Source organism: Chlamydotis macqueenii, chromosome Z, assembly GCF_036417535.1.
Source record: "Chlamydotis macqueenii isolate bChlMac1 chromosome Z, bChlMac1.mat, whole genome shotgun sequence".
NCBI classification, from domain to species: domain Eukaryota; kingdom Metazoa; phylum Chordata; class Aves; order Otidiformes; family Otididae; genus Chlamydotis; species Chlamydotis macqueenii.
The window spans coordinates 78,466,303-78,488,680 of record NC_141593.1 but is presented as its reverse complement, the minus strand read 5'-3'; the positions used below and the strand labels follow the sequence as shown (position 1 = coordinate 78,488,680).

The window sequence follows — 22,378 nt, the reverse complement described above, 5'->3', positions numbered from 1 at the left end:
TTGTAGTTGAATGCAGGTACAGCTGCAAGCTCTTGGCTTGTTGTATCTGCTGTTAAGTTTCTGTGTAGACTGAGGCACTTCCTAATCTTTTCTTTTTTGCTGAATAAACTGCTTATTTTTTCTTTTTTTTTTTTTATGGTTTTCAGTATTTTTAAATTTCTTGTGCCTTTTCTGTAAGTATTCTCTTATTTTCAGCATCTTCCTGGATCTGTACACATGAGATCCTAGGCAGAAGTAGAAAATCTCTGAAACAGAAGTTCATTAATCAAGAACTAAAAGAGTAGTTAATATCCAGTAGAATGGCGTTATAAAAAAATAAATCTCCTCTAATTTACTGTTTAGTGGATATTAGAACTGGTTGTTGAAGATAACTTCGTGCAGCACAAGGCAAGTTGTTTCAAAAGTCTAGCAATACTTTGACTATTTAGCTGGAACAATTAAAAAATGATGTTAAATGGATTAAAACTTAGATATCAGTGTAATTAGATAATACAATTATAAACAGAATCATTGCCAAGTGATAAGTTCTAATTGGCCTGAAGAGATCAATATTTGCCCTTAGTGGTGTCTTTTTGTCAATGAGTAGATTGTTTGCGGTTGTTTGACGGTGACTAACAGGGAGTAGTAAATGAGGATGATGTGTCATTGATAGAAAGCTAATTTAGGTGCAGGAAAACAATGCCTTTCTCTGCAGTCATGTACATGGTCCACTTCTGGGAAAAAACCTCAACCAAACAGAAAACAGCAACAACAAAAAAAACAAAACCCCCAAAGCGGCCCAAAAAAACCACCAGCCCCCAAGCTCCCCAAAAAAACCCCAAACTAAATGAAAAAGCAAGAAGGGACAAGCTCCCTTTCCCATTCCATTACACAATGGAAGACTTAAGTTACAGAGAACACTGACTTCCTCCCCGGCCCCCCCCCCCCAAAAAAAAAAGGGAAAGAAAAAAAAGGTTAATTATTAACTACCACCTCACTAATTTGGTGAAAACTATTAATGTAATTCTTCCATCTATGTAGGGAGTAAGTTGTGGTTTTTCTGGATAAACAATAAAAGCAATCTGGTGTGCCTTTTAGTTTTGATAGCTGGTTTGATTTTTTTTTTGTTTTGTTTTGTTTTTAGCAGCGGTATCCTTCCCTACCTGTATTTTGGAGTATCCTTAATCTGTTTGTACCATTTTCGTATACATTCCCTCATTTTCCAGAGCCTGCTTCAAGAGTCTTTCAGCCTTTCTCCCTGTGCTCAAATAAACAGAAAGGGATTCTTGCCACCCTTCGGCACATTGCAGTCCATTAACTCAGTAGGATACTTAAATAAGTAGAAGCTCAGGTAAAATGCTTTCACAAGTTACTGAAATGCTTTGGACTGTTCTTTGATGCTGTCGCGTTCCCTAGCAACACTGAATAACTAGCAGTGCTTATGTCTTAACCTGAAACCAGTGATTTAAATGTGTGTGTGATGACATCTTCTGAAACATGCAAACATTTTAATTGTTTTAGGAGGCTTGATAGCTTGAAATCAGCAAGGTCTTCTGTTCTTCAGAATGACTTTTGATTGCCTCAGTTTTCTATAGTGTAGAAGCACTCTGGTTGGAGGTGGAAGTATATAAAAGCTGATTCTGTTAGTGAGGAAGTGTTGGAATAGTAAAACCACCAGATCTACAGTACTGAAGCCTTCAGCTGTTTTCATTTCAGTTTTGAAAAATGATTGCAGTATGGGGTTCAGAAATGAATAAGGATATTCGTTTTCTGGATTTTTTCTGAAATTATCTCCTCTTTTTAAGTTCTGCTGTCTGTCTTGTACTCAAAGAGCACAAAAGTACTGCTTTTACATTAATTGTGCCATTTTGTACGATGCTTTTAAAATGGAATAGATGTGCTTGTTTTTTTTTTTTTTTTTAATGTCTGAATAGCTTTAATTGAGTGTAAGTACCAAGTTTCATTTAGTCAAGGTTCCTAAATGAAAATCGTCATTAAACTGGGAAATCTGACCTCTAAGAACTGTTTACCCTGGTCTGTATAAATAACAGAAATTAACCTGAGTACATTTTTAATAAAGTAAAAAAAATAGTAAAATAGCATCATATTTCCTAAAATTATCCATCTGAGATGCTGACTGTCTAGATTAAAACTGTACTAGCTAGTGCAGTTTGTTATGCCATCGTTGGAAATTTTCAACAACTGTCTTTTACTAGTATGTGGAATAATGCAGGTAGCTCCTTTGGTTAGATTGTTTGGAATAAATCAACTTTTCAGATATTCTAAGAGCACAACCAGTGAGATTTCATAGTATTGAGTATTATTGTTTTGTTGAAATGTAAGTCGTACGTGTAAAATAGAGAACTAATTTTATGTATCTTTCTCCCAACTATTTTAAAATTTTGATTTCTCCTTTTCAATTTATACCCCCAGTTTCAACAGTATGGTAATTGTTTGTATTTAATAACTTCCCCCCCTCCCCTTTTTTTTTTTTTCTTCTTTCAGAACGTTGCTACATATAAACTTCTTGGCACCTTTATTTATGGTTCTTCTGTGGGTAAAACCAATCGCTAAGGACTACATTATGAACCCACCTTTGGGCAAAGAGAGCGTCCCTTTGTAAGATTCCCTTTAAAAATTCTTTCTGGGATATTGAGAACAAAGTCTAAGTAGTGACCTGTGACAGTCATAGAAGTGTGAAAGACTTAAAATGTATAGTGTCTGTTGTTGAAAGTATTGTGGAAGTTGCAGCTGCGCTCTAAAGAGCTTCTGTTATTTCAGAAGAACAAGAATTAGTCACAGGGTGTTGAATGTAAAGATGGTGGTTCCCAGAAAGCTACTGTCTTCTGTGATCTCCTTGACAGTGATGGGTTATTTTTCATAGAGGTGGAATTCCACCTCACTGCTATCTTCTGGAATCTCTTATGTTACATACTGGCTTAGGAGAGGAGTGGTTCCACTGAAGACAGTCGAGATACACTGATGTGGGAACTGACCTAAGCAATTTGTCTTAAGATCTATGTGCATATGGAATTGATAGCTAAAATATTTAAAACATAAAAAGGGAAAGAATTTTCAGGAAGTGTGATATCTAATCAATATTATATCAGTAGCATAGGTGATTGTCATTGTGACTATTAGTCTAGATAATTCAAAATAGTAGTATTAGAATAGATATGATTGGCTGACACTTTTATTGCTTTCTAGGTCAAAGATTTGCTTCTAAGGTGTTTCTGTGACCGCTAAACTATCACGCAAAACATTGAAAATATACGTATTTTCTACTTACATCTTGTTCCTCAGATTATTTTTTAAGTGAAGATTGTGCTATAACGGAGTATCTAAGGCAACTGAAGTACACTTTGCTGTCTGGAACTGTGTGCCTCAAAACCTGTAATTATTTGAGGAAGCTTGTTTTTTAGTGTCCTGTCTTCAGTACTCAATTTAAGCATTTAAGAGCTGTTCTTGTTTACAGACAAATGGATACTAATTTGGATCTAATGCTGTAATAGGGCTACTGAGAAGTAGCAGTAGAGAGGAGCAGAGGGCAGAAGTGAATATTACTTGCACACGAACTTCATAACTGTAGATTGTGCATTAAGTTTTTTTACAGTATGCTTCAAGTTTTCTTTACAGATGATACCTGTAGCAGTAGGTGACCTTTGGAAAACAGCATTACCTTTTTTTTTTTTTATCCGCAGAATGTCAGAAGATACATTTGACACTGTGAGGTTGTGGATTATAATCCTGTTGTGTGCTTTACGGTTGGCTCTGATGCGTCATCATCTACAGGCCTATCTAAATTTAGCCCAGAAGAGCGTGGATCAGATGAAAAAGGAAGCTGGCAGGATAAGTATGGTTGATTTACAGAAAATGGTAAGTATGATGGCACTGAGGTTATGTATTTGGAGTGCTCTTTCTGTAGAAATGCTTTTTTTCCACTTTGTTATGTCTTCTGTGACACCAAAAGCTTCTGAATGAAGCTTCCTGAACTACATCTCCTATAAAAATATTACCATGACAGATAAATTCCGCAAACCAAAATATGCAGAGATGTATCATCCATATTATGCAGATGGCTTTTCTTAAGTTATTTGGAAATGGTTGTAAAAAATCCCTTCATTAATGGTTCTTTACAAATACAATATGTTTCTCTTCAGCGTGAATAGATCTTGGGGAGTGTGCAGAGTGAGTGGTGATCTGTAGTTGCAACATGGGGAAAAAGAAGTTGAATTTAGATAGAAGAGTAAAATACTGTTACCTAATCCCAACTGTGATTTTTAAATTGAGGCAAAATTTAAGATAAGGTGGTTATATTTTGGGATAAAATGAGACATGTTTAATTCTGTCAGACTACCCTCAAGTCCTCTAGCCTAGTTTCAAAAGTGTCTGCTCATCTTTTTACTGTGGTAAAGGAAAAATGCCTTTGGTATTTTCTTTTTTTTTTTAAGGAAGTAATAAAACATACCAAAAACCAGCTGAGGAGGTGGAAATTCATAAGCTTGTTGTAGAATGGTGTGTTGCCTGCAAAATAGATTTCCATATCTAGTGTTGCATGGTAGTGCTGCCTGATGATCTTGCTGAGTTGGGGTGTATTGCACAAGGAATATTGAAGTATGCCATAAGACAAAGATTCCTCTCTTAGGATTGTCACTGTTACTTGTAGTCTTGTCCTTGGCTTCATTGAGTATCTGAAGGTCATAAGTGAACTATACAGTGGTTACTTGTAAACACAATGGGCAAGCAATTTGCTTCAGAAAAAACATTGGGAAATACATGTAGAAGCAACTGGTTGGGACAGAACTGTGCTGATTCCTGTGAATGCCCAATTTTCGTTTTGGGAGCTTTCATCTCAACTGTAAAACAATGATGACTTCTCTCTGTGGTGTTTCCTAAATCCATTTATCCAGTATCTCCATATTTCTCTTTAAGAAGGCCATGGCCTTCTTAAAATCTTCTCTTGTTTTATTAGCCATGCCTACTTTATCTTCTGGAACTTCTGCCAGTAAAGTCTTTCCTATCTGTCATCCAACAGCGATCATTACTTCTTAATTTATTCTTTTTATCATATCCCATCAATTATCTTACAGTATTTTTTGTCTCGTGCTTTTTCTTCTGTCAGTGTCTTACTACTTCTTAGTAAGTTAGTGTCTAACTACTTCTTCATGTTAGTTTTTTGATGCTTGCTGATCACTAAGCCCTTTGAGGTTTTAGTACTATTTCCAAAAATGTCCTGTCTACCTTCATCTTTTTTTGCCGCCCTGTATTCTGTTCTGTTCTCAAATCCAGTTAGCTTTATTTCGTTGCCTGCTTGCTATTTATTTTATGGCCTTTTTTCCTTCTTTATTTGGTCTAGACTTTTTTTTTGTCAATAGGTCATATAAAATACGTAATGTAACAATCTTGAAAGATGGAACAGATTAGGAGCTGGGGGAGGGGTAAATCTGAGTAGATTTCAATGAACCATAATGTATACCTGAAATAAAAGCTGTTTGAATGCTGTTATTGATCAGCTGCTAATAAAAAAAATCATCTTGCCGTTGTTTTTAAAAAGCTTCTGTTTCACAGTTGGAAATCTTAAAAGTATCTTGCTTTTGGAAGGAGACTGCAATATTAACCAAGCTTTCATTTACTTTTTATGAGGCTTTGTACTTTCACTACTTTGTTTGTAGAATGGGATTTAGTTTGTAAATAACTAGAGACTTCAAAAATTAAACATATATTTAGCTTTGATTCTGTTATATTGAAATAGGAATCTTTTAATGGTGGCATGCAGTTTGCAGAAGCAGAATTGATTGATTGTTTTAACAGAACTGATGATTTTAATTATTTCCTTTCAGCACTTACTCTCAGGTTTGTAAATGTCTGGAAACTATAGTTCATTATAGGGATTTTTTCATTTGGTCATTTGAAGGTATGTCACATGCCCCGATGTGCTAGAAAACTTTGAAAACAGCTTTAATGCAGAAGTGTTTTTTAAATAAATTGCTTGTTTTTCCTAAACATGTTCATAAAGGTTTGATCAGCCAGAACTCATTAATTACTCTCTCCTGTTTTCCCAGGTGGCTCGGGTATTCTATTACCTTTGTGTAATTGCACTGCAGTATGTTGCACCATTGGTAATGCTCCTTCACACAACTCTGCTCTTGAAAACACTAGGTAAGCAAAATTGGATCAACAAAAACGTGATCTGTTCTACACAAGACTTTTATATTTTCAGCTTACTAAAAAGAATTAAAATGTATGGGTACTTGTAATACTGAAATACATTGTCATTTCAGCAAAACATACAATGTGTGGAGTTTAAGTTGTCCTCTCCTCTTGTTGCTTTTGGCATCTTTCAATTATATGCTAATTTGTTTGATTTATTTCTGAGAAACTGTAATACGACAAATTAATCTGTTCACTTCTGTTGAAATATTTTTCTTTTTAAAAGTATTTTAAAAGTGAGCTGTATAAAGCATTGTTGATTTAACCTTATGAGCATCTGTTAAAGGAATTTTTTTCAGCTTTTCAAACTTAAGTTGGCTTTTTGAACAGAAATTGTGAGATATGGAGTTCATTTAATTATTGGGAGATCTGGTGTCACTGTTGTTTTGGGTTTGTTTTTTTTTTTTTTGTGAGTGATGTCCTTCACAGCCTGTCATGGAGTCATGGCATTCTTTTTGCAAAATGTCAGCGGAAAGGGATGGGCTTTATTAGACTGTGATTCATGCCATTCTGGAGTAGGCATCTACATCTGGTGAGATGAATCATACCCAGCACTGACAGGGGTCCCAAGGCAACTGTATCACATGTAGATGTTAGGATATCAAAAGGTGGGATGAATCCTACTCTCATGGCTTAGTAGTGTGATCAGGAAGCCATGCAGATTAATAGTTAGTATTTGCTAAGTTATAAAAACTTCAGATTTTTTTTTGTGTGTGTGAAAAATACATATAAGATGAGGTATAGAGTGATAGAAATGACAGAACTTGAATTTAATTCTAAAAAAATCTGTTATAAATTTCTTCTTAACAGGTAATTATTCTTGGGGCATCTACCCAGAACTGAATTCTGACACTCCAGTAGAAAATACTCTGCTTCCCAGTTCAGTTTCTTCTGAGTCTCCACCTGCTGATGGAAAGATGAAAGTAACTGTAGTACAAATAACAATGGCTTTGGGAAACCTAAAGAATATTTTCACTCCTCTTCTGTTCCGGGGACTCCTGTCTTTCCTCACCTGGTGGATTGCTGCTTGCCTCTTTTCTACAAGCCTTTTTGGGCTTTTCTATCACCAGTACCTGACTGTGGCATGAACAGGTCAACTGACAAAGCAAATATGAGGTCAAACACTAGATACAAACCCAAGTACCCCAGAGGAGATGAAAAGAAAAGAAGAAAACTATCTATGAAGAGAATCATGAAGAAAACATATCAGAATATTTTTAAGCACTTCCTCTATGTTCTCAGGGTGAATATTCTTAAAATGTGTAAAATCACAACTGGGTTTGTTGTTTTCCTTACCCACATGGTAGGTAACTAATTGAATTGTAGTATCAGGACTGACTGATGTTACTATGTGGCACGTGATGGTGAGCATGCTGAAAAGATATGACCTCTGAGTGTCTTGGTGTCCATAAACATCAAGACGACCTCAAAACTTTGTGTTTTAAGCATCAACAGTCAGTGACTGGACTGTGTTAGAAAGGTACTGGTTATGGTGGTGGTGGCTGCCTATCGATTAAATCTTGAAACTGAGCCATAAAATAGAAGGAGAGAGGGGATTTAAAAAAAAAAAATTCTGTTGGATAGCTATCGATCACTTTTCTCCATGAAAAATGAAATAATCCAACAGGACAACAGAGATACTGTATATTACAGTAAGGAAATTTGTGTAAAATTTTAAATTAACAGGAGTAGATGTATGGACCTGACAAGTATTGCTGCCTAAATATTTTGCAGGAATACTTGTGCAGTAAGGGGAGAGTTATTAAAAAAAAATATATTAATTCAGTCCCTGCAGTAATTTTGAAGTAATGGCCATCTCTATTGGTGCTAGTGTTGATCCACAGATTCCATTTGGATCTTTTAAATTTCTTCTTTTCAGGTAATAGATACATTCAATTGAATTCACAAAATAACAGAAGTAGATTAGTGACACCAATCAAACATTTCAAAACAAAACAGCTTAATCCTGCTGACTGAGAGTGTATGTTTCTGTGTGATGTACATATAAATATATATTATATATTAAATATATAATATATATGAAGTTATAAAATATGGAATCTTTATTTTAAATTACTGAATGTATCTTACAGGGCCGTGGGAGAGGGATGTATGTGTATCTGGTAATTTCAAGATCCCTTTGAAATGAAAATTAAATTTTCTTTGAAAGTTCAGTTGAAAGGGCTATTTGTTTTTGGTGCCTCTTCAAAGGTACTTAGCTATACTAAAGAACTTACTATTTTGGAAGAAAAGATCTATTTAAACTGTTAATATTGAAATTTCTGCTCTGTCAGATCACCATTTTTGCCAGTTTAATCTGTGGTAACTTGGCCATGTAGTAACAACTAATATCTCTTGGCTTCAGAGGCAGATTTTCTATATAATAAAACAGCTACAGTAAGTAGGAGCAATTAACTGTACAAGTTTTGCTTAACTGGAGGGATATATTCCAAGTATAAAACCATTGTGAAACAAAGTAGAATGACAGTTTTTCAGATGTTTTGTGCAACTGCAAAGCAAGAATGAGAATTTATATGCAGTAGCTTTTTAAATAAGTTAATATTACACTTTGGAGAGGTCAGTGCTTTTTTTTTAACTAATACTAGCTATTTTTATGTTCTTTTCTTTCTTGAATCTGTGTACAGCTTTGGGATATAATAAGCATTTATAAATTGAAAGCTTAACAAATATTTAACATGTAGCAAACCTACCGTATGGGAAAACAAGCTGTCAGTGAATGAAGAAAATCAATAATTTAAGCTGTTGATAAACTGTCTTACTATGTTGAATGCCTTTTAAGTTATTTATTAGTTTGTCAAATTGCATTTACTGATACTAGGGAAAGATTTGTGTACACCAGCTAATACCTTCTGCATGCATTTGGGATGTCTGGGAATACCTTGCATGATTCTACTGGTTTCATTGCAGTATAGTATTTCAGTGCTACTGGTGCTGCAAGGTTGGTTTTTTGGGTGTTTTTTTTTTTTTTTTTTTTTTCCACACCAGCTTTTCATGACTAACAGAGACAAAGGCTTAACCGTGTGAATTGGCCTAAAGAATATTTGACTTAATAGGTTCAGCTCTCGTAACATTCCTCAGAAATGTCTTTCAAATTAATAGAATGACAAAATATGACGGGTACAGCAATACTGGACCCCCTTTCTGTTAGTTTGAGGTGTATCATTACTAATAGAATTAATAAGGCCAGCTTTTAAGTTACAGTTAGATATCAGTGTTAATGTTTTTTTTTTTTCAGGAAAATAAAACAATATAGTGCCATTTGATTCTGGTGATCTTGGCTGAAGAAGCTCACTATAGAGGAAATGTAACCTATTTTGCAATCTGATAGATAGGAACAAACTCTGGATACTGAAGAAGACTTTAAAATAATGTGTAGTAACAAATTTTCTGTTGCCATAGGTATTTTTTCTGAAAGCTCCTAAGTAAAAGTGAACTGTAGTTATACAATACTGCATTTAGCAAAGGTAATTGTGTGTGTAGCTGAGCTTGGCAGAACTTTTGGCAAGGGCTCACGCTGTCCTTTTCTTCAGATGTCACACTGATCAGAGTGAAGATAAGCACCTGGATGTTGCGTAGTGTGAAGATCAATGCTGCTGGCCATTGCTGTTTCACTGTTCTGCAGAACTGAGTGGTTGACCTTCTGGTCAGCAGTCTGATCTGAGTGGGAGATGATCTTTCTTTGGATCCATTTAATCCTTACGTGAGTTAAGGAGGCTTATTAAAAAGTAAAGTAAGCAATAAACACCTTTGAAATGTGAGATGACAGTGAAACTAGAGGGAGCATATTGCTGTGGTTGTGAGCAGTGCGTCCTACAACTACCTGATATACTCAAAATTGACTTTTGAAGTAAAATAGCAACCCTAATAGTCTTGACTTCCATGTGTATTATGTAAGCTTCAAAGGAGGATCTGCTCACTTCTTTAGTAAGTTCCTTTAAAACAGCAGCTGGCAAATGTTTGTTGTTTTTTTTTTTCTCCCCCCCGCCCCCCCTCTTCCCATGGAGACCTTTGTCAGCACCAGGGTTGGGGGAGAAGCATCTTGCAGAAATGGAAAAGCAAGTAAAACATGACTTAAAGGTTAGTAGGTTTTATTCAGGATTCTTAAACATTTTGGTTTGCTTTTTGCCCACTACCTACTTTATTTTTGAGAGATTTTGGAAGGAAAGGTGCCTTTGACAAAGAATCAATGTTTCCTTCTTCCTTCCTTCCTCAATTCAGATGTCTATGTGACTTGTTAGCTTGGCTTTTTTTTCCTATCCACAGCTTTTTTCCTGCATTCCCTACACAGAACTGGCTGGGCTAAATTAGTTCAGTGTGGTATTCGGATTTTTATTGTTTTGGTTTAAATTAATCATTTTTTTTAATAACTAGTTCCTTTAAATAGATAAATAACTTTGAATTCCAGCTGAAGTACAGAAAAACTTGTTAACGATTGTTTAAACTCTACACTTTTAATATGAAAGTCCCTTTAGAAAAAGTGTTCATTTAGTGATAAATTCAAGTCTCCCAGCAATTCAGGGAAGTCCAAACAAGCTATTTCTGAACTTAGAGAAATTTATTAGGAAGAGGAGAGTGGATTGTAACAAGCCTATTCTTCCACTGTGCAAGCGGTGTTCTCAAGCAGCACTCATCCTTTTTGGATACCTTCTCAAGCTATAGGATTAGCCAGTTTTTGAGGTATTTTTAGCTGCACAGTTTTTCCTCTTCCAGACTTCTCTTGTGTAACAATCAACACATAAAATAACAGGAAAACCAGGTGGTATTGGCACAAGAGAACATCCTTGTACAGAAGAACATGCTTTAGAAAATTAATTTCTATGGCAGTTGTTCTTCTGCTTCTTTGAATGACAAGGACTGCTGGATGTGTGAGTAGAGATGGTTGTAAGGTCAAACTCATCTACGAGCAAAAATGCCACCAAGATACATCAGCACAACAATAAGGTAGCATAACCTCAGTGTATGAAATAGTGAGTACAGAAACTTCAGCTAGCCTCGAAGGAACAATTAAAACTTTTGTATTTTGTCACAGTAACTACAGCTAAATAGTAATACAAGTCTTGGATTTACTGTATAGAAAACTTAATTATCTACTTTTAAAGCTGTTGGAGGCTCTACAAGGGAAAAAAAAACCTTATGCCTCTTTATTTTTCAAAGGCCTCTGTTTTCCTTTGGAACATTAGCTTGTTTCTCCAGATAAGTTTTTGAATAGTTTTTAAATGCTGTGCTTCATGTTTTGTCATACGACACAAGTTTTGCATTTATTTGTTAGCCACAAAAATGCTACACTTAAGCCCACAGTTCATTTTGTCACTACATAGTTACTAGGATATTTTAGTTAAGATGGAAGAGTTAAATGCATAGTGAAAATGGAAACACTGAATGAAAATGAGGCCAAAGAAAATTGTGTGTTCTCTTGGAAAAATCTTTGTATTGTGGCTGAGCAAAATCTTAATAAAGGAAGACAACAGCAGGTCACTTATCTCCTGAATCAAATCTTAAATGTGAATGTTTACCATTATCAGTAAATAAGACTGTTAATTTTCAGCAGCTGCAGCCTAAGTCCTAAATCCCAAATGGTAAATTAAAAGCAATATTGTGACCTCACTGATATTTACTCTAAAGAGCATCTAGGCTGCAAGTATTGAAGCCAAATGTCTGATCTAGTTATGAAAGCTGATGTAGAGTAGTCAGTCTGTGCTCTGGAGTGAGTTCTGTGCAACTTCTTTAGGAAGGTCTGCCATGCTTTGTGGCTCTGGCAGTGCGTGCTCAGAGGTGGACGGAATGTCTGATCTCCACTCCTGATGCTCGGCTGAAAGGTCATCCTCCTCTGCGGGTGAGATCGTGAGGCCAGAGTGTTACTTCAAGGCTGCTTTTACTGACATCTGTGTATGCTGCACTTAACTTTTCCCAGTCTCTCACTGTGGACTGCCAGAAGGGCAGTGCTGCACTGGACGCTGTTTTGCATGCCAGTGTGTATGTATTTTTATAACTTTGATTTCAGTGGCGTTTTTTAATGGATGTTATTTTTAATCCTGATACCATGGATCACCTTTTCATTTTTTAAATTAATACCAGTGCCTCCAACTAGAAGTCGAATACTTCTACACTAATTTTTTTTTAAAACTTGATGTCCAGACTGAAGTATTAACAAGTATGCAGTTTTATATTGAAGTGTGAAATGCACGTGTAAATGCCAAACTTTTTCCATGCGTGAACACAGATAAGTCAAGAATCTTTATTCGGATTTGCAGCATTTCCCTTAACAACATGCTCTATGTATGACTCTGCTGTTCATAAAACAAACACACACCTGAGCAGAGTTTTGAGAGCAGCTTTTTACAGCTCCTTAGTAGCCATTTCTGTTTATTTTATGATGCTGCTAAGTATTTTTTAGAACCTGGCTTAAAATATCTTGTGCTGTAGTCAACTTTGTCCTCTTTTCCTCTCTTCATCATAGCTCCACTTCCCGTATGTGTTCTAAGCTTCAAGAATGCATACGTATGGTATTTTTGATTAAAAAAAAAACAGAGCAAAACAGACCAAAAATTTTATTTCGTAAGCAGAGTTCATACCCATGTCATGATGTGCCAACAAACAGTTTTTATTTTTCCTGTCTTCAATCCTTCCTTTGTCCCATTGTTAACAATCTTGCCTGTTTTCAGTACGTAAGGTTTTCTAGGAAGAATACATGCGGGGAAATACTCTGTAATAGCAACCGCAGGGAACGTCGTCTGGTGGTTCAGTCTTCCCATTTATGTGAGCAAGTATTAATGTAAAGATGCTATTAAATAATTTAAGCTGAAAATTTCTCATAGGGTAGACTTGTTACAGATTGCACAGGGAACATCCTCCAGGTTGTAAATATTTTACTTTAAATATGTCTCTTTGTTGCTGGGAACACACATGAATTCAGTGCGGTTGTTCTGTTAATGTCTTTTTTTTTTTTTTTTTTTTTTTTTTGTCATTTTAAGTGAAAAGCACATAATACTTCCTACTCTAGAAGAAACCTAAGAACAAAAGATTCCTCTCCCTTCATTTCACTATTTGCCAAATGGGAAAGACTCTGATGTTATTTATGTAAAATCTAGCTTCCTCTTATTGCTGAATTACTGTTAAAATACGATTTTTATCATTACAGCTTTATGAGTGTTAAGACCATCGTGCTTCACAGTGGAGATGGTGTCATACGGTTTTTGTATTACATTGACCTGTCCTGACTGGTGTTGCATTACCTACTGTTTCAAAACAAATTGTGTCATTTTCTTTATACTGTAGAGGTTCATTGAGATCTGTGAACAGGAGAGTGCAGGAGATGTCGGAGAAGCTGGGGATTTGCTCTGTTTAGGGTAGGGGTTTTGTGGGCATTTGTTGTTTGTTGTTGTTTTGTGGTTTGTGTTTTGTTTTTTTTTTTTTTTTTAATGGTGTGGATGACACTTAGATATAATTGCTACAAATAATAAACAACCTACAGAAACATTGCATTCTTTTTTTACACTGCAGACTGAAGTGCCTAAACGTGGGCGGTCTCTAGAAGATATACTTTAAATTTATTGCGTGTACCTTTGTAGTTATTTTGCTACCTGATAGAACGTTAACTTTTGGAAAGAAAATTCAAGGACTGCTAGCCCTTAAAATGGAGTTTGCTATAAATTTATTGTTTCCTTACAGTTTTTGGCATATAGAATGTCCATGTGTGTTTATGGGTTATTACACATTAGAGGCAAAAAAAGATTTTTTAATAAATCTTTTCCATTCCTATTTCTTTAACGATAATCTAGCAGCTTTGCCCACTGCCTGACGGGTGATACAACACCTCACTGCCACCTGTGCGTTCAGTTTTCTTTTTTTCATGACTGAGGCGAAGGATGTACACAATCCTGGAAAGGCTGACTTTGAAAAAGTTTTGTAGTGACACCCTGGGTGTTAGTTGTGCCCCAGTTGCACAGGCACGCGGCTGGCTTCAGCCAGGTGCGTATTTCTGCTTGAGCTCAGAAAGACTGCACTGAAGTTCCCCACATCCGCATGGATTTGGGGCACAAAGAGTACAAGAGAGCTGGATTGTAACGTGGCTGGCTGGCGCTGAGCAAAGCGGCTCCGAAAGCAAAGGCAGAAGTTACACCTCGTACCAGTTTTGTAGAACGCTGTTAGGGTATTGAATAGCAAAACCACCCTCACCTTGCAGCTCCTTCCCTGCCTCGGACAACGGCAAGAGCTGAAGGTGAAACCTGCCTGGTCTGGTTCAGCAGGGAAATTAGAGTGAGGAAACAGCAGGTGGCTGCTCTTGAGTTAATTACTCACTCCAAATATGAAGTGCTTGTAAGCTGAGGTGGTGTTGCTGATTCAAATCTACCAAAGGAAGCTTTCCTCTGAGGAGGGCTTATAAAAAGCATTTTGAGCTTTTTAGCTCTAAAAAAGTGGCTGTAGCAATCTGTACTGTATATAGTACACTCTTAGGGAAAATTTGCTCCAGTAAGCTTACTAAACATTTCCTTACACTATGTGTAAGAAATTACATTGCTTTTTTTTTCCTGTAGAGCATTTAAGAAGCTGGGTTTGTGTTGCTTAATGTTACCGTGTATCAGGCAGCATCTTATTACTGTGAAAATAGTAAGAACTGGTTTGTCATCTAAACACCTAGACTCCTTTAACATGAGTAAGTTTTGCAAAGTGAAGCAAGATTATGCTTTCTCCTTCTGTGTTCATTCTGTTGAAATGTTATAATTTAACTTTGTTTTTATAATGCACACGTTATTAAAATTAAATTTATATCTATTAATTGCAAATGGTAATACCGCAGCAAATCTAAGACCGACTGTGATATCTGCTGTATATCAACTGCCCCGTCAATTTGCTTGCCTTTGTGAAGTGTCGATCCGTGTTAGACATTTAATGTCTACTACAGCAATGCTCATGTAGTATTTTAGTATCCCTACATGTACTCTGCATGTCTTGCGTTTGTGCACTGTTAAAGGGTAGACTGTTTTACAGTACTTTAGGTTTAAAAAAAACCCCTTACATTATTTTATATAGTATTTCCCATATCCAAAATAGGACAATTTCTAATGCCAAAGATCAATAAATGTTTATTGTCTATCAGTGTGATTTTTTTTTTTTTTTTTTCTATTTTGTATGATACATCACACTTGTATCAACTTGTGCAAAATCTCCAGGTTTGCCAGGGAATGTGTGGTAAAAAACTTTTTTCTCAATTTCTGTGCTAGCCTAACTTGGTTTATCTTTTTTTAGAAATAACTGAGTAGATAATTTATCCTCTCCATGTTTGGGATGCAGCAGAGTAAACAAATTTTCTAGTATAAATGGAGGTAATGTCTTACTCACATGAAGAGCAGTGAACCCACAAAGAACCACTTACAAATTTGATATAAAAGTTTTCATTTCTGAATGTTTCAGAATTAAAATTTGGGAACAGTTTAACTTCCTGGGAAAAAGATTGGCTGTGCACCGTGGTGAGTGGAGTTTCCCAGTACACTCACAGGATTTATCACCTTTGTTCTTGACTGTCACCCTTCCTGATAGGAAACCACTTAAAAAGGAGTTGTATTTTCTGTCTTGAAGAGAAGTAATATGTTTTAAAACTTATTACTGACCATATAGCATCTCTTCTCCCTGTGAAGTGTTCAGTTGCTGCAGAGCTCAGACAATCGAGCTGTTCCCTGGAATAAGCGTCCATCCCTCTGCTAGCCACAGCCCCGGTTGCCGCAAAGGTGTGTGCTCTGCTCTTCCAGCTCTTCACATTTGTCTGCAGCGAGAAGCTGCTGTGAAAGCCTTGGCAGCGTGCTCCTGGAATTGAAGTGAGCCTTTTGATTTTCAGGGCGATGTAAAGTCTTGCTTTTGAACTCATCAGGTTCACGCTCTAAAGCTCCGCTGATTTAAAAAGCCTTCAGTGAGGAAAACTAGCAAAGCTGACCTCTACTGTCAGGTGGAAGCATGCATGATTCAGTGTAACAGCCCAGGGACTATCTAACTTTTTGAAATGTTAATTTTTAGCAGAGTATGTTCTGTGGTGGAGGAAGGCCTGGAAGTGTGCTCCAGCCAAGAGAGCAAGCGTCTGGTACTCGTTGTGTGCTAGCTGGTCTGGACGGGGCTGAGGAAATAATGAAGATGTTGCTGGTTTGGTTCAGATTTTTATAAAGAAGACATAAGACAATTATTGTTGCTTGCCTGCTCAATAGACAGGCTATTAACGGGTGGACTGCAAGAGGGATGCAGCAGAGACTGGGAGATCACTCTTGGAGGAACATTCAGTTTCTCTCTAAATCTACATTAAAAAAAAATAGTAATGTGTTATACTTGTTCTGGAGTCAATCCTGCAATACTTTCTGCTTCTCATAATATGAGTGTCTAAAGACCTCTCTGAAACACTGGTTTTTGGGGGTTAGCGCTTTGCTTTCCCAGGGGTGCAGCCCTGGGTCTGGAGGAAAGGCGACTTCGCAGTTTGTGGGGCGTGGAGCCACTTTGTAGTTCGGTCTGTCTTGAAAGCTGAAAGGAAAAGAAAGCATCCTCCTCTCTGAGTTATGAGATTCATAAGCTACTTCTGGTGATTCTGGATAACCACCCCATGCCCACATGCTTCCCACCTGTCAAATTTGAAAGCAGTTTATGATTTCCTGAAATGCTTGTTTTTATAGATGTATGTGGTATAGTGTGAAGCAGTTGTGCTTATGTCAGAAACGAAAAGCATACAGGCTCTTAGTTGGAGTCAGATGTATCTGATCTTTTAGGGGCGCAGATGTCCAGATGCTTCCTATCCATTTGGGTTATACTGGGAATAGGACATGCCTGCAAGTTTTGGTCCTGAAATCAAGTTTTCTTCCTTGTGTTAGCCCATGCTCTTCCACTCCTACTCTGTTTTTGGCAAAAGACTGATTAGAGGAGTAAAATATAAAAAACTTTCAGCCCAAATATCTGTATCTTGTCCGAATTGCCAGTTCCCCTGTCCTTTTTTTCACAGAGTGGGATCAAGCTGTTACTGTTATCTCCCAGGCAGCAGGAGCTCACAGAAGTGGGGAAGGGGATGTCGGGGGACGCAGCACGGTCATACATCAAGGAATCTGGGTTGGAATTTACAGAATGAAAGATACAGAAAGCAGTTGATCTGCACAGGGATTTGTTTGCCACAGGAAAGCACAACGTGGTGATTCAGCAGTTTGATACACGCTGCTGAAATCCGTCTGGGAGGTGGGGAGTGGATGTGACTCAGATTAAAAAAAAACAAAAGGAGTGAGTTGGAGATTGTACAGTGTAACGCCAGATAAGCGGGACCAATGCCATAGAAGTGCTGGATGAGGTGGTGTGCCTTTTCGTTTCTCATGTGAAAGCCTGGGAAAGCTGTGGAGGATTTAAGGACTAGGAAAAAAAAAACCCAAGAATTTTAATGAGAAATATAAAAATGTATCAAAGGAAGATTCAGGTATTAATGCAGAATAAAAACTGCATAGAGGACTCTAATATAGGAAGACAGAATAGGAAGCAGAGGCTGGAACCTGACAGTAGATAAGTTTAAAATAGTAGAAAATGTGGTTTTAACAGAGAGAGACACGTAAATGCACTACAGCCTGAAATGGTGAATTCACTGCGTTGTCTTCAGACATCCTCCCTACAAGCTGCTACGGGTGAGCAAGTTACTGCTCACAATACAAAAGTAATCAGCAAAAAGTGAAGGTACCAGGGGACAAACAACTAAACCACTCTTTAATTTTTTTTTTTTTTTTTTCCTAAAGATTGGAATTTTGGAACTTTTGGGTTAGCACTGCTGTGGCTGAATTGCCACGTGACTAGGACACGCACAGACTTAATTCCTTTAACCCCAACTATGTGTAGCTGTTTTTTATCTTGCGTAGTTTTCAGTGCCTTTGAAAAGCTGTAAGGGATGAAAGATTTTAAAATACAGTTTTGCTGATATCTAGGGAAAAAGGCAATGTAAATTTGAAAACAAATATTAAGACATTATTATTCTAATTATTATTATTATCATTATTATTAACCTTTTGGTGGCTATATTATTGAGACTTCTGTGCTACTGTCAAGAATCTCTACTTTGGAGATGTAATTTTTTTTTTTTTTTTTTCTCATATGTATTGTTTTTTCTTTCACGCCTTAGTTTTCTCTGTGGAAAGATTTCAGCCTGTAGAGCACAGTTTTTGGCTGGGGGATGTTTTCAGCGGAGCAGCCTCCGCAGGTGCCCGCTGTGTCCCTACCTCGGGGTTTCGCCTTCATCCAGCCCAGGCATGCACTTAATGTCTCCCTGCATCCTGTACTCCTGCCTCCTCCTCCTCGCCCACAAAGAGGGACACCGGGCACGTGCACTCCCCCACTTACCTGTAGTTACGGATTTAGACTATTTTTACTCACCCTTTATACACTCCTAGACTACTGCTGTCTTCCTGGTCTGTTTTCCTCCTGCCCTTGACTACAAGCCCAGTTCTTCCAGCCCTCCCAGACGATCACCTCCCAGGTGTTAATCAGGCAGCCCTATTAATGCTTCTCACAATTAACTCTGCCTCTTCTTTGGCAACAGCTTTGCAACACTGGTTATGATCTGGATATTTGATAATTCCTAGATCCTTTTACGCAGTACTGTTGCAAGAAAATTATTTTCTATTTTTGTATAGATACTTTTTTTTTGTGTTTATTAAGTGTCGTGTTTGGTACTTTGTTGTGTTCCTTTTTTTTAAAAAAAAAAATATTAATTTTAGACTATTTCTCCAATGCATCAAAGTGACTTTAAATTCAAAGTAATTGTGACTTCAGTCAATTAGATTTATGACGTATTTTTTACACAAACATGCTAAGATCATAGAATAATAAAATAATTTGGGTGGGAAGGGACCTTTAGAGGTCATCTAGTCTAGCCCCCAAGATGCTTAGAAATATATTGTAGCATACTGTCTTCATAGGAGCGTGCACACACGTGCTTACATAAATATTTACATGTGTGTGTTTATATATATAAACACCACTGCCATGACGTACTCCCTGTCTAACAGTGAGATGCTCATAGTAGTTTTTCTACATCACGTCCTAACTGGCATGTATGTGCTTCGTACTCTTTGTCCGTATATTCTAGTCTGAAAATTTCGTGCTGGATTGCCTCAAGGACCTTAATAAAGGCCAGACAGATAGCATCGCTTATGTTCCCCTTCCCCATCAGGCCAGTTGTGCGAGAGAAGGAAATTAGGTTGGTTTAACACGACCTGTCCTTGGCAGATCTGTGTTGGCTTTCCTTATCTCTTCACCCTCTCAGAGCTTACAAATTGATTAGGAATCTCTTCAGAGTTTTCATCGGGGTATTGAAGTCAGGTTGGATGGTTTAATAACCCCAGTTACCCCACACTTTCTATAAGTGGACAGTGTATTTTTTCTGTCTTCAACCTCATGAAGCTTCTTGTTTGTCCAGCTTTTTGGGGCTGGTCAATAATTGTCTGGTGACGCTTTTGGTCGGTGCAGTAAGTACTCCAGTGACCTTCCTCAAGCACTCCTGATTAAATGCATCTAACTTTTCTTAATATCCAGTAGTCTTTTCTTTCTGTATCCTGGCCTGTCATTGTGAAAAATAAATTAAAAAGTTAAGGAGCATTCCAGCAGCTTATTAGATTAATTTCCCTATTAAGTAATAGACAGCTATTAATTTTCCTTCTAATTTCCGTTGTCCCTTTGTTATTCTTAGCTTTCTTCATTTTGTTCCTGTCTGCCTGTTGTAGCTGGTTTTTTGGCGATTTTTTTGGTTTTTTTGTTTTTGTTTTTCGTTTTTTTTTTTTGTTTGTTTGTCTGTTTTGTTTTTTAATGCTTCCTCTTAGTCGTGTGCTGCTGTTCAGAAAGAAACCCAGCTTTGTTCTTGCCCTGGTTCCGTGTCTCCTTCCGTAGTGCTATTACTTATCACCTCTTGTTATTTTCACTAGAGAAGTCGCTTTTCTTATACCATTTATAGAGAAGAACAGTTGCAAGAATTGGAATGCGCTTAAGTCACCCTGTAGCATTAATTTATTCTTTCGGGAAAACGTGTGAGGTCCAGCTTTGCTACCTTTCGTACAAACCTCCAATCCCCGTCAGCTCCACAAGTTCCTGACGTCCGCATCTATACCAAACACGCAGAAAAGTATTCGCGTTACAGAATTAATAGCTGCTTTCAGTGGGATTCTCTGTATTTTTACCAGATTTTGATTAATATGATGCTTTCAGTCTGTGTTCTCTTAACTTCTCAACAACACAAAAAAGCTTGTAAGCGTTTTTTTTCACTGCAGAGCTATAGCAAAGAATGAATTAGCCTTCTGTGAAAGGCATTAAATAGGAATGAGTATGCCCAAAGTCAGCTGTTGATGTCTCTGATGCAGACCTCTGTTAAACAGAACAGCTCTTCAGCAGGGTGGGAAGAAGTGCCCTGAAAGTTGGCATATTTGCTTAGGTATATTTAGTAGTATTGCTACCTTTTAACAAAAAATTAGGTTGTGTTAAAATCACTCCAAAACACTGAGAAAAAAATTTCGAAGCCGTCAGGGCATGTGCTGCTTATACAAAACACCTTTCTTCAAATTTTATTTAGTCTCTACAATCCTATTTTTACTTCCGTCTTCTGTTTCTTTTGATTCAACTGCATGAAAGTTTAAAGGGTTTATTTTTTGCAAGCTCTTTGCTGGGAAAGGGATATGGTATCTGAGAAAATGATTACACTAAGCCTTTCACTTACAAATGCTCCATATAATTAATAAAAAATAAAATTGTCAAAACATTGAGAGAAATTTTGTCTGCTGATGCTTAAGTGTTTCCAAGCGTGTTCTGTTGTAGACGAAAGTGCAACTGGTTGAGACCGAACATATTTATTTACTGGAGGTTTCATCACTCTGTACTCACACAAAAATGCTGAGTGGCAGCATCGGTGTCGAGGAAGCACATTTTGGCTGTTGAAATGAGAAAATCAAAGACTGAAGAAGACTGAAGTGGATTGAGGGGAAGTTATAGTGAAGAGGATGAGGAAGGTGGGCTTAAACCCACCTGCCGAAGTATCTGCAACCGTAACCTGAGTGTCTTGGTATTTCCACAAAGACTTTGGCGCGAGTGGAATCCTTAGGGCACGAGCAAATACTGCCCAGACAGTTGACTTGGACCAATGTGCTTCCCAGCCATGTGGGACTTGCCTCCCTTTCCTCCATGAGGCTTTTCATAGACTTTCTCCTCAAAAATTCCCTCTGCTTTTCCATGGGATACTCAGCGTTGAGGATCTTAAGTGTTTTCATGCAACCAGGGCAAGAAAAAAATAAGGTGAAGCTGTGGGATTATCTAGCATTAACTTTTAAACTGTGTTTTAAATGCTATTTTAAAATTCTTTGACTACATTTCATGGTTGCAGTGTCTCTTCAGCCTGTCTGCTACCTGTTGTACAACTGAATGTGAGGGAGGAAGGGAAGGTAGAAGCTGAATGCTGAAAAATGGCCACGGCTGTTCCATGTGAAAAATGATCGCTATGCAAATGACCTTTCCTTTAGGAAATTTTAAAATAATGAAATCACTTTAATATAGTTCTAGCAGGTCATTCAATTAAAAGGGCTTTAAAATTAAGTTTCCGCTGCTGAACAAACAGAACTGCAATGAGTCTGGATTAGCAATGTAAATAGTTTGTTTGGTGGGTAAATAGACCACTGTGTGGTCGGAATCACGAAGATGGAGATTTACCGGGCGAAGTGTTCAGACCTGCCTGCCTCAAGGTGGGCTCTTCAATCTGCGCGGGGGCCTTGGTCTGGCTTTGCTATCCCAGTGACTTTTGAGCTTGGGCATCTATCTGACTGGGGAAGTGCGCGTGCTTCCCTTTCACAGGGCTGGTTTTAAACTCTTCAGTTAAGTGAGGAATGTTATTTATTTACTTTTGCCTATTTTTTTTTTTTTTTTTGTGCAATCTTCTGTGGGATTCCTGTTCTGCTGCTGCTTCATCCTGTGCTTTTTCTTGTACTTGGAGTGAATTATCATGTTCTGTCAGCAGTTTCCTTTATAGCGGTATTTCTCTGGTAGATGTATGTATGTGTTTTACAGACTGTGTAGGTGGAAGGTTTGTGAGGGAATCTGCACACTGATGCTTACTTGGTCCCTGCTGAATCAAAAGGGATGGATTTTAACTAATTTGAAAAAGGGAAAAAACTTTAATTGAAGTTATTGCAAT

General features: G+C 37.3%; 1 protein-coding gene across 6 annotated transcripts in view; it reads left to right on the top strand.

The window, feature by feature from the left end:
• The window catches only part of TMEM161B (transmembrane protein 161B), a 40,116-nt gene extending 31,753 nt beyond the window's left edge, over positions 1-8,363 (top strand). For all 6 annotated transcript variants that reach the window (XM_086770631.1, XM_086770633.1, XM_086770628.1 and 3 more), the window contains 4 exons: positions 2,485-2,598; positions 3,681-3,855; positions 6,042-6,138; positions 7,000-8,363. In XM_086770631.1, the coding sequence (XP_086626757.1) occupies positions 2,485-2,598; positions 3,681-3,855; positions 6,042-6,138; positions 7,000-7,277 (664 nt within the window). In that variant the 3' untranslated portion in view covers positions 7,278-8,363. The remainder of the gene's footprint in view (positions 1-2,484; positions 2,599-3,680; positions 3,856-6,041; positions 6,139-6,999) is intronic.
• Positions 8,364-22,378: the final 14,015 nt, after the last annotated feature.